This window comes from Phacochoerus africanus, chromosome 10 (assembly GCF_016906955.1).
Source record: "Phacochoerus africanus isolate WHEZ1 chromosome 10, ROS_Pafr_v1, whole genome shotgun sequence".
Lineage (NCBI taxonomy): Eukaryota > Metazoa > Chordata > Mammalia > Artiodactyla > Suidae > Phacochoerus > Phacochoerus africanus.
Genome location: NC_062553.1, coordinates 132,090,260 through 132,108,873, shown reverse-complemented (window position 1 = coordinate 132,108,873; position 18,614 = coordinate 132,090,260). Strand labels below are relative to the sequence as shown.

The 18,614-nt window shown below is 42.0% G+C and overlaps 1 protein-coding gene across 2 annotated transcripts in view; it reads left to right on the top strand.

Moving 5' to 3' along the window:
- PTPN13 (protein tyrosine phosphatase non-receptor type 13) overlaps positions 1-18,614 on the top strand; it is a 209,290-nt gene that overhangs the window by 175,037 nt on the left and 15,639 nt on the right. For both annotated transcript variants that reach the window (XM_047798555.1, XM_047798554.1), the window contains exons 35-41: positions 49-259; positions 3,638-3,708; positions 5,540-5,601; positions 8,729-8,822; positions 9,523-9,660; positions 9,755-9,843; positions 15,495-15,550. In XM_047798555.1, the coding sequence (XP_047654511.1) occupies positions 49-259; positions 3,638-3,708; positions 5,540-5,601; positions 8,729-8,822; positions 9,523-9,660; positions 9,755-9,843; positions 15,495-15,550 (721 nt within the window). The remainder of the gene's footprint in view (positions 1-48; positions 260-3,637; positions 3,709-5,539; positions 5,602-8,728; positions 8,823-9,522; positions 9,661-9,754; positions 9,844-15,494; positions 15,551-18,614) is intronic.

Here is an 18,614-nt window from a genome sequence, read left to right as displayed (position 1 = left end):
GAGAAAGTCCTCTTCAGACTAAGGAAATGTGTGTTCTGTTCCCTGAAGGTTTCTCCTTATCTGGAGGTCACGACAGCCTTCACCGGGTGGTATATGTTAGTGACATCAATCCGAAGTCAGTTGCCGCCACGGAAGGTCATCTCCAGCTCTTAGACATTATCCACTATGTGAACGGGGTCAGCACTCAAGGAATGACTCTGGAAGAAGTTGAGAGAGCATTGGACATGTCCGTTTCTTCAGTGGTGCTGAAGGCAACAAGGTACTGTGCAGGTGTTCGTGGCGGTTGTCTGCGTGGGCACAGACATTTTAGGGTGTTAAAAGATAGAAAGTTCTCTTGGAAGGATCTTCCTGAGTTGGCAATGCTCAGACTAAACGGGCAGGGGCTAGTAAAGTTTGTGTGTTTGCTGCAGGACAGTCAGATGGCTGTGTCAGTTTCACAGCCTCACCCCTGCCTCCCTTACCGTGCAGAGCAGTCTTCCAGCCAAAGTTTGGCACATCACCACGCTAAAGCATGGACCGTGGGCCGAGTGCCTTAGACTTCAGTTAAGGCCAGTTCTGACGAGGCGAAGGGGTAAGAATGTGTTGATTGGCCTAGGGCAGTCCTGGTCCATTGCCAGAGCTCGGACAAGGTCAGTGTCACCTGAACCTCAGGTACAGCCATTGAGGCACAGACTGTCACATCCACTACACTCACGACCATTTCACGTTACACGAAATGCTCGTGGCAAGTTCTCTTTCACTTACTAATGAAAAGAAATGTGTGTATTAGTTTCCTACTGCTATCCAATTACTATAAGTTTAGTGGCTTAAAACAACACAAGTTTGTTGTCTTACTGTTCTGGAAGTCAGAACTACGAAATGGTCTCTTTGGGCTAAAATCAAGGTGTTGGCGGGGCCTCATCCCTCCTGTAGGCGCCAGGAGAAAATCCGTTTCCTTGCCTTTTCCACCTCCTACCAACTGCCTGTGCACCTTGCCTCATAGCCCAACTCCATCTTCAAAGCCAGCAGTCACAGCACTCTTTGCCTTTGTCTTCATGTCTTTTTTTTTTTTTTTCTTTTCTTCACTTTGGTCTTTTTGGAGGCCACATTCACAGCACATGAAGGTTCCCAGGCTAGGGGTCCAATCGGAGCTGCAACTGCCAGCCTACACCACAGCCACAGCAACACGGGATCCAAGCAGCGTCTGCAACCTACACCACAGCTCATGGCAACACTGGATCCTTCAGCCACTGAGCGAGGCCAGGGATCAAACCCTGCACCTCATGGATGCTAGTTGGGTTCGCTGACCACTAAAGCACAGCGGGAACTCCTCCTCATGTCTTTCTGACTCTGACATTCATACCCCCTGTTTCACTTGCAAGGACCCCCGTGATGACATTGAGCCCAGCCAGATAATCGAGGGTAATCTCGTCATTTCTAGATCCTTAATCACTCACATCTGCAAAATACCTTTTGCCATGCAAGGTAATGATTTGAAGGTTCTAAGGATTAGAACGTAGACGTCTTTCAGGGTCATTGCTCTGCCTGCCACATGTGCATGAACACAGGCTTTCTAGAGTTCCTGAAAACTTCACATCTGTATCTGAAATACCTGGTGAGTTTTAGTATGTCTTCCAAAATATAGGAACTGTTAATTAAACCATTTGATCATAAACCTATTTTTCCTTATGAGCCTTGAAGTTAGATTGTCTATTTTTTCCCTTGAGTGTAGTCCATGACCTGTTTCTCTCAATATTTCTATAACTTGAGGAGTTCCTGTCGTGGCTCAGTGGTTAACGAATCCGATTAGGAGTCATGAGGTTGTGGGTTTGATCACTGGCCTTACTCAGTGGATTAAGGATCCGACACTGCTGTGAGCTGTGGCGTAGGTCGCAGATGCGGCTCGGATCCTGTGTTGCTGTGGCTGTGGTGTGGGCTGCTAGCTACAGCTCTGATTAGACCCCTAGTGTGGGAACCTCCATATGCTGCAGGTACGACCCTAGAAAAGACAAAAAAAAAAAGACAAAAAGACACAAAATATATATATATTTCTGTGACTTGGATTGGCATACAGTTATTTTCATAGGAGTAATTGAATGCTAATTAGTGGATGTGGAAAGTGTTCAGACAACCTGGAAAGTGTTTTTATGAAAATTACCATCTCTGCTAACGACAGATCTCATTGAATATTTTGCCTCCAAATCACTGGAGCACCCTTTACTCTCAGCCTCAAATCACTTTCTTTTGTCTTTCTGCCTTTATCTTTGCTGAAGTCGTCAAAGATACAGTAATAGTAGCCACCGTCATTTTCCCCTTCATTCTTCTTTCAGCTCGCTCTCCACTGTTGTTTATGTCTGCCGTCTTTAAGGTCCACGGGGTTAGAGCTCTCCTGTGGCGCAGCGGGTTAAGGACCCAGCGTTGTCACGGCAACAGCGTGAGTCTCTGCTGTGGCATGGATTCAATCCCCAACCCCAGAATTTTCACATGCTGCCAGCTCAGCCAAAAAAAAAAATAAGGTCCTTGGGGTATCAGTAAAGGAGTAGTGTATTTTTGTGAGAATTATCTACCAAGAACTGTAGTGTCTGTAATTGTATTCTGCAAGCTAATAAACGAGCCAGTTACTGTTTTATGAATGCTGGCAGAAGATATGACAACTCCTGGATCAGGGACAAAAGACTGTATTACTAAAGCCAGAGAAGCAGCGTGAGCGTGGTGTTGGTTTCAGTTCCCGTATCTCCTAAGTCCTGTGGAGATGACGTATGGGCCTAGTGGGTTTCTGAACATGCAGTGGGTTGGAGCACAGGAGAAGAGCAGGGTAAGAAAGCTTGCTTTTTGTTGGGAGGAAGAGGTTACAGAATCCAAGCTTATTCAGCACAAACATAACCTTGAGGATTAGCCCAGATAAAAAGTGAACAGGGCCTTGAATTTCCGGCGTACCTTGCAAGCACACACAGAGATGCTTAGTACCCACGGCTGACGGCCCCTCCCAGTCTTGTACACCTTAGACAACCTCCCTTTTCTTTCACGCATTAGCAACAGTAAAATCGCATACAGATCCTCTTCCAGTGTGCTGTCTTTTGACTGTTGTTCGTATTGGGTGGCACTGTTCTTCTTATAATCTTTTGAATATATACATTTTATATATTTTATCTAAGTTTTTTACTTTAGATAATTTAAAAGAAACATATCAAGGGCTTTAGTAATATAAAACTTAGTGATTTCTATGATTTTTTTCATTTTTTTAAAGTTTTATTGAAGTGGAGTTCCCATGTGGCTCAGTGGTTAACAAATCCGACTAGGAACCATGAGGTTGCGGGTTCGATTCCTGGCCTCGCTCAGTGGATTAAGGATGGGGTATTGCTGTGAGCTGTGGTATAGGTTGCAGATGCAACTCAGATCCCGAGTTGCTGTGGCTGTGGTGTAGGCCGGCAGCTACAGCTCCCATTCGACTCCTCACCTGGAAACCTCCATATGCCGCAGGTGCAGCCCTAGGGGGAAAAAAAAAGACAAAAGGAAAAATAAAATAAAATTCCCAAGGCTGAATAGTTAACAGATGGTTTGAAGGATATTTAAGCAAATATCTTAAATAATTTGCAGTTGCATTTTCTGGTTTTTTTGTTTTTGTTTTTGTTTTTGTTTTTTTTTCTTTACAACACAGAGATGGTCATCCAGTGGTTCCCAGCACTAAAAGGTCTGCTGTTTCAGCTCCACCGTCAGTTAAAGCCAATGGTAAGGAGACTCTCATTTTATGGCACAAGTACTTCCGGAGAGGTAACTATTTTTTTCCCAAAAGCAAGTTTGGATACTGTCACTAAAATGTGTTTATTGCCCTTTCAGACTGTTTTGTAGGATCTAAGTGAAAAAAATTGCACTTACATCGCTAAAATTCAGTGTATAGTAGAAAATACTAGATAACTCTTAGGTTATCAGGCAGTAGTATCTAAATACCAGAATAGCTGAAAGAAATCTGACAGTTGCAGTGGTGGTTTGGTCATCTTCTCAGAGCTAAAGCGTGTCCGTCTCCTCCTCTGTTCTCATCTTGAGTGCCTTAGGAGCCCTTCCTGCTGCCCTCGGAGTTCTGGTTCACATTAGAGGCAGACTATCTCACGGAACAATCAGGAGAGCATTTTTCTAGTGTCCTCTGGGAAGTCTCCTATTTGTAACTTTCAAGGCTGTGGAGAGTAGCTGTGCCCTGCCCCCGCCCACCCCCCCTTGTAGAAAATGCCCAGTAATCTGTCTTTATGGGATCCTCATTCTTTATAAGTTCTAAAAATCATACCGTTTTCAATAATAGGAACTCTTTCTCCCGTCGTGGCGCAGTGGTTAACAAATCCGACTAGGAACCATGAGGTTGTGGGTTCGATCCCTGGCCTTGCTCAGTGAGTTAAGGATCTGGCGTTGCCATGAGCTGTGGTGTAGGTTGCAGACGCGGCTTGGATCCCACGTTGCTGTGACTGTGGTTTAGGCCAGTGGCCACAGCTCCCATTCGACCCCTAGCCTGGGAACCTCCATATGCCACAGGAAGCGGCTCTAGAAAAGGCAAAAAGACCAAAAAATAAAAATAATAATAATAATAGGAACTCTTTCATAATGATGAAGATGTAAAATGGTACCACCATGTTAGAAATTTGACAGCTTCTCAAAAATATAAACCCATGCCTACCTTATGATCCAGCCATTCCACTCTTACTTGTTTACATAAGACAAAAAAAGTACATATATAATATACATATTTATAATATATATATACTATAATGTGGATCTTCTTTCGTGATATATATATCCATATACAGAAACTTGCAGGAATGAATTTTTTCTTTTTTGTCCTTTTAGGGTCTCACCCGCAGCATATGGAGGTTCCCAGGCTAGGGGTCAAATCAGAGCTACATCTGCCGGCCTACACCACAGCCAGAGCAACGCCAGATCCAGGCCGAGACTGTGACTACACCACAGCTCACGGCAACACTGGATCCTTTAAGCCACTGATCGAGGTCAGGGATCGAAACCGCATCCCAGGTTCTAGTCGGGCTCATTACCACTGAGCCACAACAGAACCTTCCTCATTTTTAATATACATGTTGAATTTTTGTGCTGATGGCTAGTAGTAAAAAATCATCATTTGGGTTTAGAAATATTCTGAAAGTCCTTTCCAGTTGTAGCCACACTTATTTTCCTGTATTAAATTGATAGTCTTTGTGAAACGAGATAAAGGGTTTCTTTCTTTCCTTAAAAAGTCCAGTGACTATAGTTTGGCACCTAAAGGTCTCTCCCATTTAGCTGGGAAAATCTGTATTCAGTATCTCACACCACAAGCATTCAGCCCAAACTGAGCTTTTATGCAGAGTGTTTTGTTTTAAGAAATTGGCTTTGTCCTTCGAGTAAACCCTTCTCGAACATTTCATGCTGTTTATTAGTCAGTTTTAAATCACTTCGTGATATGACGTCTTTTAATGTACTGATAAAAATAAGAACTTGCACCGAAATGTGGGTCTTCTTTCGTGATTTTGTTGTCCCTACTGTGGTTCTGAGTGGCTCAGCTTGTCTGTGTTCTTCCTGTCAGGTCATCACGTTGTGGAGCCTTGTGGCAAACCTGCATTCACACCTCAGAATTCCTTCTCCAAGGTAAGCGAAAAGCCACCTTCGTCCACCTCCTGCTGCTTCATCTAAATGACTAACTTGTTTGTATTTTGAACCAAACTGATTTCACAGTTAAGTATTTGCCTCTTTTAGATACACGTGTTGATTTTAGATACATGTGCTCAGCAAACTAATAGGACTTAGGAACACACACAACACAAAGCCCACACACAAGTAACCCTACATCGTCAGACACACATTCAGCTCTCAAAGAGGCCGATTACATACAGAGATAGCTGTAGTGCTGGGCATTGTTAATTGATGCACAGTTGTTTGGGTTGTCTCTCAGATACGCAGAAGAGAAGAATGTAATTAGGAATGGGAGAGCCTTGACCAGCAGTGACTCTCAGTGACAGATCTCTGCCCCTAGAGAGGCAAAACTGTGGCGGCCAAAGGAATAGGCTTATTTGCTTTTTCAAAGACATAGAAAATGCTTTCCCATATAATAGTATGAAAGAACCTAAGTGGTTTAAGATTAGCAAAGAGAAGTATGGAGGTGATTTAACAAAGCTTTTTGGTTTTGGTTTTGGTTTTTATGGCCGCACCTGCAGCACGTGGGAGTTCCCAGGCCAGGGATTGAATCCAGGCTTCAGCCACAGCTTTGGCACAGCTTTGGCAATGCCAGATCCTTTAACCCACTCCACCGGGCCAGGGATCAAACCTCTGCCTCCCCAGCAACCCGAGCCACAGCAGTCAGATCCTTGACCCACTGTGCCACAGCAGAAACTCCAAAACTGTTTTAATATGTACATAACTAAATCCATTTCAGGCTTTTTATTTAAGACTACACATGTGCTCAGTTGTTTGGCTAACATTTCGTTTTACTTTTTGTCATGTAAAGTATACACAGCTCACAGCTGGATCTGCATTTCATGGAATTGTTTTATCTCCCACTTACTCCATGCAGGCTATTCTGAACCTCACTATTTGAATATCTTTCCATGTCAAATCCAGAGCTGAGGCATTTCCCTCCTAGCAATCTTATCAGCTCAGCAAGATTTCTGGACATGAGCTGGGTTTAGTATAGGAGGAGAAAATGAGTTTAGTGACCAGAAGCCCCCAACTTCTGTTCCTTTCATCTCACTATGATATCTTAAACTCGTGACATGGTTTATTTATCATGTCTTGAAAAGATACTGCAACAGAATTATAAGCCAGAAATGATGGGACACAAAAATAAAAATTTGGCATCTATGTGTTCGTAGATAGAGATACAGCTACACTCACTGTTTTGTTCTGTTTATTCAGAAGATCTCCAATTTCACATAGCCGAAGCAACTGAATTTCTGTCTATTTCTAGTGTTAGTCATGCTACGTAGTGCTTATTTTCTTTGTAAGTATCGCCATGTTGTTGAAAGAAAGAACATGGTTTCTGTTTAAATTAACATGAAACCCTAGAAATTAGAACTTTGGTTATTCGTAGTTGCAGACATTTTTTTTTTTGGAATTAAAATCTTCCAGGAAGTCTTCTAAACATTCTGTCCTTGAGTACTAATGTCTGTGGTATGAATACCTCATGAAAAAGGGAGTTTTACAACCCATTGAAATTTTTTGACATTATGTAACCACTGTTTATGATGAAATAATTGCATTGCATCTGCTGTCTCTACTTTTTTTCTTAATAAAAAAGTAAAATCTTGGGAGTTCCCGTTGTGGCTCAGTGGGTTAACAAATCCGACTAGGAACCATGAGGTTGTGGGTTCGATCCCTGGCCTTGCTCAGTGGGTTAAGGATCCGGAATTGCCGTGAGCTGTGGTGTAGGCTGCAGACACGGCTCAGATCCTGCGTTGCTGTGGCTCTGGTGTAGGCCAGGGGCTACAGCTCCAATTCAACTCCCATCCTGGGAACCCCCATATGCCTCGGGAAGCAGCCCAAGAAATGGCAAAAAGACACACACACAAAAAAGTAAAATCTTTAGAGCAAAGTACCTTTTATTTGTGTAAAATAATTTATTCTAATCATTTAATTTTGCATTTTTGCCCAAATCATCTTTCTTTTAATAGGCTATATGCCATGAAGTGCTTCACAATCAGCCATCAGATTAAAAATTACATTCCAGAGTTCCTTCCATGGCTCAGGGGGTTAAGAATCCAACTGTAGCAGCTGGGATCGCTGCAGAGGCGCAAGTTTGATCTCTGGCTTGGCATAGTGGGTTAAAGGACCCAGCACTGTGCCGGCGTAGGTCACAGCTGCAGCTTGGATTCAATTCCTGACCCAGGAACTCCCATAGGCTACACATGCAGCCATTACAAAAAAATTGTTTAAAGTTGCATTCCATTCAGTAATTGCTTTATAGTTACGAATCCATTGTTATTTCTCTTAAATTGAGATTTAGACTAGATTTGAAAATCTTTATGGCTAACAGTGGATCAGGCTACTAAACTGAAGACTGTATAAGACTTCGCTAATAATCAAAGATTGATTTTTTTCCCCTCTCCCTCAACCTCTAAGTTTGGTAGTCCTATTTAACTTTTCTAAAAAGTTTTGTAGCACACACCTCCCATAAAATATGCCTTCAAAAGAAATTTTTAAGGAGTTCCCTTTGTGGCTCAGTGGTAGAGAACCTGACTAGTATCCATGAGGACGTGGGTTTGATCCCTGGCCTCGCTCTGTGGGTTGAGAATCTGGCATTGCCATGAGCTATGGTGTAGGTCGCAGATGCAGCTCAGATCCTGAGTGGCTGTGGCTGTGGCTCCCATTCGACCTCTAGCCTGGGAACCTTCATAGGCTGTGGGTGTGGTCCTAAAAAGACCCCCCCCCCCAAAAAAAGAAATTTTTAAGTAGGAAATACTACATAATACACTTCTCTTTTGACAATTCAAAATTTATGTTAGTAAGCATTGTGAGAATTCTTGGGATAAAAATATTGATTTCATGCTGTTTAATCTCGTGTTTCCAGACATATTTGATGATGGAAAGTCCCATCACCCTTTGCACATTTAACTGCACTGGTGTTTCCCAGAAACGCTGGTCCAGGGAGGGGAGATATAAAATGGATTTTGTACTGAGAAAGGAGAGGAGAAGGACATGGAGGGGCAACATGCAGTCCCTTCCTAATCCTGGAAGTTAGTAAAATACCAAACTAACGATTTGCTTCGGTTTTATACTCTAGGTTAATGGGGAAGAAATAATTGAAGTTTGTTACCCTGAAGGAAAATGCTCTGCCTGTCCGATGAAGGAATCCACAAAGCTGATTCTGTCCAAAGGTAGTTTTCCAAATCAGACATCCAGTTATTCTAAATGCCCTAATAATTCAGGTGATAAAGAAATATTGGTCGCCTTTCTTATTTGCCTTACAGCAATATTCCTGTAGCTTTAAAAGGAAAGCCCGTTGTTCAGAGAAATAAAAGAACAGCATAAATTTACTGTCCCTAGCTGTATTATAATACAGATATCCAGTATCCTTGCTCATGTCTAAGGCTGAAACTGTTTTTAGAAGATTGAAGAAACAGCTGTTTTATTTGATAATGTTTCTTGTGTTCTTTGAAGCAGCAATTCATAGGCTACCTCATAAATGAGAAATTTTTTCTTGGGGTTGTTTGGGCTGCCCTATTTTATCCTTAATTTTTGTAACAGCTTCTTTAGTTTCTTTGATAATAAGTAGTTTGGGATTAATCTAGGGAAATAAGCATCAAATTATTAATGTCTCATGGAAACATGTCTCACAGACATTGATTTGGGTTTATTCACTTGCATTCGCATGGTCTTCTGTTAGAGCAGCCACAGTCGTTCTAGGGCTCAAAGCACTTGGGTCCCGTTAGTTTCAGCTGCTTTTCCAGTCACAGCTGCCTTTTCAAGGAGATGCTCCGGATTTGGAAGACCTGGCGATTTATATTAGACACCTGGTCTCTTTCTCAAGTAAATATTTTTAAAAGTAAGTCCCCATGTAAATGACCGTTTTTCAAGAATCCGATGCGCAAGAAGATGATGCTTATGACGATCCGCAAGAAGCCGAAGTTATCCAGTCTCTGCTGGACGTTGTGGATGAGGAGGCTCAGAATCTGCTAAACCAAAATAATGCAGCAGGAGACGCCTCTGCTCCAGGTAGTGAACCAGAATGAGCGCATGGATGCTCTCAGGGAGGGTGAGAAAGCCACTGCAGAGCAGTTTCATTCCTCTTGGCCTGTGTCTTTCCCAGGCGCATTGAAAACCAACGAGAAGTCATCTGAAGAGAGAGCAGAAGATACAGACTGTGATGGTTCACCTTTGCCTGAAGATTTTATGGAGGTAAGGCTAATACCTACGTAAACACTCCAGGGTGCTGTATCTTGTTGGAATTAGATATCTCCCTATTTAAGCTTGCTTTCTCTGATGAGGCTTTACCTCTCCCTACTTCTCAGTTTACCCTCTAAATATTAAAGATCATATCCCAATGGCTGGTTAGTAACTTCAGTAAGGATTAGAACTGATTTCATTTGTTCATTTTGGAGAAAGAACTTGCCTTTAAATCACTTAACCTCTTTTGGTGAAGATTTCCGTTCAGGAAAAGAGTGCCCAAAAATGGGGGCGGGGGGTGTCTTCAGTATTATTACACCAAATGAAATTTGGGAATTCCAAGATTGCATTCCAGTTAATAGCTCCTAACCTGAGTAGATTTTTATCCTTGAATGCTTGCTCCCTCCTGCCCTTCATGGACCCTTGATTGGTCTTAATTACCATGGAAATGTCTCATTCTTTCAGTTATTCCAAGGCTTTTGCTGTGATAGCTCCGCAATTTCAGTTGAGACATGTTTTTTTTGTTTTGTTTTGTTTTTGGTCTTTTTGCCATTTCTTGGGCCGCTCCTACGGCATATGGAGGTTCCCAGGCTAGGGATCTAATTGGAGCTGTAGCCACTGGCCTACACCAGAGCCACAGCAACGCAGGATCCGAGCAGCGTCTGCAACCTGCACCACAGATCACGGCAATGCCGGATCCTTAACCCACTGAGTGAGACCAGGGATCAAACCCGCAACCTCATGGTTCCTAGTCAGATTTGTTAACCACTAAGCCATGACAGGAACTCCAGTTGAGACATGTTTTAAAAGATGTGGACAGCTGTACAGGAATTAGTCTCGATATATATTATATAAACTTGTTAAAATCTTAAAAAAAAAAAAAAACCAAAAGTTGGAACCATCTGAGTTTATTGCTTATTTTACTGAAACTGCCTATGCCAATAACATTCAGTATTTATTACCGTATCTTTGTAACATGCGCTAATATCTGATGGGCAAGACCTACTTTTTATTCTTTTTCCAAGTCGACTTAGCTATTTATGGACTTTACTCCTCTCTATGAGTTTATCATGTTTCTTAAAATTTTTCAATTAAAGTTTTGATTGGGTTTATATTGAACTTACAGCTTAATTTGGGAAATTAACATTTTTTGTAATATTGAGTTATCTCACCCCAAAGCATAGAATGTCTTCTCATTTGTTCAGTTCTTCCTCTATGCCCTCTATTGCAGTTTTACTTTTGGCGGGGGCGAGGAGGGGCACCCTGTGTCATATGGAGTTCCTGGGCCAGGGATCAGATCCAGGCTACAGTTGCCACTCAAGTCACAGCTGTGGCAATGCCAGATCCTTAACGTACTGTGTCAGGCCAGGGATTGAACCTGTGTCCCAGGGCTCCTAAGACACCACTGAGCTCGTTGTGATTACCTTTTTTTTTTTTTTTTTTATTTGCAATTTTAAGGGCCGCACCTGTGACATACGGAAGGTCCCAGGCTAGGAGGCGAATTGGAGCTGTAGCTGCGGGCCTACACCACAGCCACAGCAGCAAGGAATCCAAGCCATGTCTGCCAACTGTGCTGCAACTCACGGCAATACCAGATCCTTAACTCACTGAGCAAGGTCAGGGATCGAACCTGCATCCTCATGGATGCTAGTCAGGTTCTTAACCCACTGAGCTACAATGGGAACTCCACCAAATTTGTTGTTAACTCTACAACTTTGAAAGTTTTATCATGTGACACAAGTTAAGCTTCTAATAACCATTGGTATTATAAAGAGTATAGGAATGTCCTTCTTAAAAGAAAGACTGTCCCTCTGATAGCTACTGTGCAACTCATTGTATTTGTCCCCTTGTCCCCTCTACACTTGACTACAAGTCCCCAAACCCCCATCCCCCATCCGCAGTTTCATTTTCCAAAGTTTCAGTTGGAAAATTTTAAATGGAAAATTCCAGAAATAAACAATTCATAAGTTCTGAACTTGCCTGCCGTTCTCATTAATGAGATGAAAGCTTGTGTCTCTCTCTCGGTCCCTTCCATGACGTCCATCCATCCCTTCGTCCAGCGTATCTTCCCCGTTGGCCACTCTGTAGCCATCTTGGTTATCAGATCGACCGCTGCAGTACCGACGTGTTTGTGTTCAAGTAACCCTTATTTTTCTTAATAATGACCCCAAAGTGCACGAGTAGTGATGCTGGCAATTCAGTATGTGCCAAAGAGCAGCCCCAAGGGCTTCAAGTGAAAACGTGGAAGTTCATAAAGAGGGAAAAAAAATCATATGCTGAGGTTAGTTGCTAAGATCTACAGTAAGAACAAATCTTCTGTCTGTGAAACTGTGAAAAAGGAAAAGGAAATGTGTGTTCATTTTGCAATTGCACCTCTCACTGTGCAAGTCATGGCCACAGTGCGTGAGACGGGCCTAGTTAAGACAGAAAAGGCATTCCGTTTGCGAGTGGAAGACGTGACGAGAAGACACGGCTCAGCACTGACTGGGGCTTCGGGTTTCACTGGAGGTCTGGGAATATCCCCCCCTCAGATAAGGAGGGGCCACTACTGTGCCTCCTAGTGAATGTCTGTGTCTTATTTATGAAAGAATGGATGCCAGGCATACACATAATGGTACATTATTATCTAAAATTTCAAAACTCTTCACTTGAGGAGTTCCTGTCGTGGCTCAGTGGAGACAAATCTGACTAGGATCCATGAGGTTGCAGGTTCGATTCCTGGCCTTGCTCAGTGGGTCAGGGATCCAGTGTTGCCTTGAGCTGTGGTGTAGGTCGCAGATGCGGCTCAGATCTGGCATCACTGACTGTGTTATAGGCCAGCGCTACAGCTCTGATTAACCCCTAGCCTGGGAATTTCCACATGCTGCAGGTGTGGCCCTTAAAAAAAAAAAAAAAAACACTCTTCACTTACCTGTTGTCGAACCTGTTTGACTCCAATTATTTTGAGAATAACAGTAAGAAGGGATGTCAGGGCTTCTGTCCCAAATTGGCTTATACCATCTAGTGGTCAGTTTGGGAGACATGCAAATAAGTAAAGTTTCTTCCTCCCCAGAAGTTCCACTTTTGCGCAAATAAATTGAAATTGATATCAGAGTAACTTAATTATACCTTCAACTCTACAAAAAGTTACAGTAAAAACATTTCCTGCTAAATGTTTACTCGGAATTCGGAGAAGTTTATAAAGAATTAGGGAATGCTAGGGGCTGCACAGGGTGTGGTTATTAAAGCTTCCTAGAGATTAGCATTTTAACGATTTCGATAGGTGAGATAGACATTGCCTACTAAGGAGCTTCTCAGCAAAGGTACAGAGGTCTGGATCAGCCTGGAACATTCAGGGCACTGAGTCATTGCATATAGGGTATCTTATGATGTCTTGAAAGCTAAGGCTGAAGAGATGGACAGGAATGAGTTTGTGAAGTGACTCATAAGCCATGGCAAAGAAACAATCTGTACTTTCATTCGGCGCTGGGCACTATGAATTATGTAGCTGGTCTTGGGTCCAAGAGATAGCTCCTCTACTCTTCAAGTTGCAGGATCTAGATTCTTTGAGCAGTAGGAATATAAATTAACCTGCAGATGGGCTGGCCATGATAAAAATCTTAAATCCTCCCCTTGAGGCCATGCTACAGCTGTGTTCTCTTTCAAATAGCCTGCAATCTAGAAGAGAGACTGACCCAAGCCTAAAGCATACGCAGGTGAACTTTGCAAAAAAGACTGAGAAATTGGTTAATACAAGTATCACTATAGGAAGTTCCCATTGTGGCTCAGTGGGAATGAATCTGACTAGCATCCATGAAGATGCAGGTTTGATCCCTGGCCTCACTCAGTGGGTTAAGGATCTGGCATTGCCATGAGCTGTGGTATAGGTTGGAGAAGTGGCTCGGATATGGCATTGCTGTGGCTGTGGTGTAGGCTGGCAGCTACAGTTCTGATTCTACCCCAGCCTGGGAACTTCCATATGCCACAGGTATGGCCCTGAAAATCCCCCCCCCCCAAAAAAAATCACTATACTGCATTTCCAATTGAGCTTTATCTCACTATTTTAATGTGAATAATAGTGCTTTACTCTTAGAAAAGGCTTTATACTTTGCAGAATGATTGCGCGCGTGGTAGACCAGGATTATGATGGGGAATAAGACATCCAAGTGACTTTCCTTGGAAAAACATTGTAAACCGGCCTAAAATTATCAACCTCTGAAAACAGTAAGATCGAAGAAGCTTTGGCTTTTAGCTGTCAATGAATAAAAGCAATGTGCTTTTTTTCTTCCTCCATATAAGTTCTCCTCTTCCCTCAAATAAATTGAAATTGATACCAAGGTGACTTAGTTATAGATACTTTTTAACGCTATAAAGTCTGTAACTAAAAGATCAGATAAGCAGGCAAGTAAACATGTAATTACAAGTTGTGATAAGGTCTATGGAGTCTTGTTTTTGGTTTGTTTTTTGTTTTTTTTAAGGGCTACCAAAGAGCATAGCCGAGGAAGACCTGCTTCTAGACAGGGTGGTTAGGAAACATCCTCAGAAGGAAAAGATTCTCAGATCGAGGAAGGTAAACGAGAAAACAGCGAAGGCAGTTTTGAAAAGCTAAATGAAAGGCCTGTCCGTTCGAAGCCTAGTTGGCGAAGGGGAGAGTAAAACCAGATTGTAGAGGTAGACAGAGGCCAGATAATGCCGGGTCTTGAAAGGAATTTCCCGTTTAAGATAATTTGTCCTGGTGAAGATTGAAATGTAAGATTAACCGCATAAGAATGCAACTTGCTATCTCCTTCTGATTGCAGCAAACTGCTTCTGCAGGTCTGGGGTCTCTGGGACACCACACTGGTTAAAGTGCAGGCTAATTGATCTCAGGTTCCCAGGAAGACACCTCTCACTTGGGAAATAAAAGGGCAAATGCGATACTGCTTATATTTGGAATCTAAAATATAATACAAGTAAATTTATTTACAAAACAGTAACAGAGAGTTCCTGTTAGGGCACAGTCTGACCAGGAACCATGAGGATGCAGGTTTGATCCCTGGCCTCACTCAGTGGGTTAAGGATCCGGCATTGCTGTGACTGTGGTGTAGTAGGCCGGCGGCTACAGCTCCGGTTTGACCCCTAGCCTGGGAACCTCCATATGCTGCAGAGGTTAAAAAAAAAAAAAAGTGTTAAAAATTTAAATAAAAGGGCAAGATAATTTAACACATTGTAAATTTTAGATTTTAGAATTGAAGTAGTATTTTTTATTACTCCAATGAATTTTATTAGATTTATAGTTATATAATCATCATATCCCAATTTTTATAGGAAAATTTAAAAAAATAAAATAAAATTGAAGTAGTATAACAACATATGCCATGTATACACATCTAAATACTCATTGCTTTAGATTTTTGCTTTGCTTTTTCTTACCTCTATACATTCATATCCCTTATATAAGAAATGAAAAGCCAAGATGAGAGCGAGGGTGAATAAGTGAAACCAGCAAAAAATCTTGGGCCACTGAGATGCCTCAGCCACAGTTTAGCGTGTGTTAATCGAACGTCATGTGTGTCTTTCTAACCTAAGGATGAACAATAACAGTGAATATAGGAAATGACAGAAAAGAAGTGAACTTTATATATAGGATGGATTTTTTTATATATATAATGTGCTGATTTAATTTTGATTTCTCTTTACTGTAGTCCATCAAAATGAATGGCTGTGAAGAATGTTGTGAAGAAAAAGTAAAAAGTGAAAGGTAAGAAAATAGCTTTTCAAATATTTATAACGATTTCATTCTTTTTTTAGAGGTGCTCTCAAAGGTCCATTTAGATGCTGCTTTTTAAATTAATGTATCTTTTCCAATAAAATGAGACTTGTTGACTAAATTACCGAACCATGGTTGACTATTAAGAATGTTTTCACAATAGTTTTATGAGGAGGTTCTAAGTGACTTATGACAATGTGTTATAACATTGCTCAAAAAAAGCAGTGTTTCTCTTCACCATCAGAAAAAGTACAGGAAAAGTCTAGAAAGAAATGTGCCATCAAATGTGGTGATAGTATCTTCTCCTGGCACAATTATAGGTAACTTATTTTTCTGTTTTTCTATTTTTCTATATTCACAAATTTTATCCTTTAATAAGAAAATAAACCAAAGAAGGTAAGAAACATTTTAAACCACCACAAATGTTTTTCTTTTTGAAAAGTTTCTAATATAAAGTAAGACTTTGTAGCACTACACGACCTGTCAGGAAGAGGATATATTGTTGGGCAACAAAGGGGTTGTACACGAATTTTGCTTCATATGAAGTGGTAACCAAACATCTGAAGGGAGCTGCTTGCATTTTCCTGGAAAAGAAAATTGACAGTGTATTTTTTCACTAAGTTAGACAGGGGGTACATATTATTAATGTAGAAATGCATAGTTTTATACTTAAAAGATTGGCAAATATCTGGGCCAGATACCAATGATTATAAAACATAGGTGCTTTCTTGTTGGGTAGAGGAAGTGGAGGAAGGGTAAATTAATGTAATTTCTTCCAGGTGGCAGTTGAGACCACTGTTATCATAATAGATTTTATTAATATGCTACTGATTCTTAGATACACTTTTTAAAAAGGTTAACATCTCTGAAATCATGAAGGGTCATACAGTTACAGTCATCAATATTGTTTCTTTTGTTTGTTTGTTTTTGTTTTGTTTTTTTTAGGGCCGCTTCCCGCGGCATATGGAGGTTCCCAGGCTAGGGGTCTAATCGGAGCTGAGGCCGCTGGCCTACACCAGAGGCACAGCAGCGCTGGGTCACAGGCACGCTGGTCACCGTGTCTGTGACCTACACCACAGCTCATGGCAATGCCGGATCCTTAACCCACTGAGCAAGGCCAGGAATCGAACCCGAAACCTCATGGTTCCTAGTCGTTAACCACTGCGCCACGACAGAAACTCCCAATATTGTTTCTTTATTGGAATTCCCATTGTGGCTCAGCAGGATAAGAACCAGACACAGTCTCCAGGAGGATGCAGGTTCGATCCCTGCCCCTGCTCAGTAGGTTAAGGATTCTATGTTGCCAAAAGCTGTGGCATAAGGTCACAGATACAGCTTGGATCCAGCCTTGCTTTGGCCGTAGCTTAGGCCTCAGCTGCAGCTTTGATTCAACCCCTAGCCTGGGAATTTCCATATGCCACAGGCAGAGCCTTAAAAAAAAAAAAAGATAAAAGTATTTCTTTCTTAATGTAAAGAAAGTAAATAAGGGAGTTTCCTAGTGGCTCAGTGGGTAAAAGATCCAGCATTGCCACTCATGTGGTTTGGGTTACTGGTGTGGCACAGGTTTAGTCCCTGGCCTGGGAACTTCCGCAGGTGGAGGGCAAAGCCAAAAAAAAAAGTGTAAGTGTATCTTACAATGATGGGTGTCATAAGTTCAAAGAACTGTGTTGTGGTACATTCCCTGGCAATTTTATTTCTAAGAATTGGTCCCGCTACCATCTGTATACAAAGAAATTTCTATAGGAACAATCATTGCAATGTTGTTTATAGTAGTAAAAATCCATGATAGACACAAAATAAAGTAGGGTATACTCATACAATGAAATAGTAGGCAGCTATTGAAAAGAATGAGAGGAGTTCCTGTCATGGCACAGTGGTTAACAAACTCGACTAGGAACCACGAGGTTTCGGGTTCCATCCCTGCCCTTGCTCAGTGGGTTAAAGATCCGGCGTTGCCGTGAGCTGTGGTGTAGGTTGCAGACTCGGCTCGGATCCCACCTTCCTGTGGCCCTGGCGTGGGCTGGTGGCTACAGCTCTGCTTCGACCCCTAGCCTGGGAACCTCCATATGCAGAGGGAGCGGCCCAAGAAATTGCAAAAAAAAAAAGAAAGAAAGAAAAAAGAAAAGAATGAGAAAGAAGAGAATGAATGCCTGATAGAAGATCTCCAAAACATGTCTGTCCAGACAAAGTGTACTTACCAGAAGACCAAAAAGACCTTTTGGATGCAGAACTTGCAAATGACATGTTAATTGTGATGTACAGTGAGTTGGAGCAGAGGAAAATATTCACCATAAAAGCAGCATAATTGCTGCCTGTTATGTTTTGGGAGCATTAGTATATGTCTTGCTTTAATGGTATATGCTGATGTCATCACACAAATATACTCAGCTGTATTCCCCTGAATATAAGAAAGTGAAAAAATGTGTTCAGGCCTTGGTGTTATCCTTTTTCATCTCCTCTCATCACTAAACATAATTCTCCCACCAAGTGTCTCTTTTCTAGCGACCCGTTTTACCAGGGAAATGGCATCTGCTGTGCACCCCTAGAAAAATGAGAGCTTGTACTGCGTCTTTTTCATTAAATGAGTGCCCAGGTACTGGAGTGTCCGTCTAGCCCCAGTTGTAGCAAAAGACTGAAGTCCCTCAGAGGGACTTCTGGAACTAAGAGTCATCATACTGCCCCTCGTAGACAGAGCTGCGCAGTTGCAGTCATTCATCCTTACGAAGTGTGGAAACAAACCACCACCTTCTCCATCTCCAGAAGGACCCCGTCCCTGTAAGAGTCAGCGGACAAAATTGAACCTATATGAAACAATTCTGTACCTTGGTTTAGTCTACATCTACCAATAAATTTTAAGAATTGTGGATTTGGCTTTTTTAAATCAGATAATCTTTTTTTTTTTTTTTGGCTTTTGGTTTTTTTATGGCCACACCCACAGCATATGGAGGTTCCCAGGCTAGGGGTCTAGTCGGAGCTGCAGCTGCTGCCTTACGCCACAGCCACAGCAACATCAGATCTGAGAGCCATGTCTGCGACCTACACCACAGCTCACAGC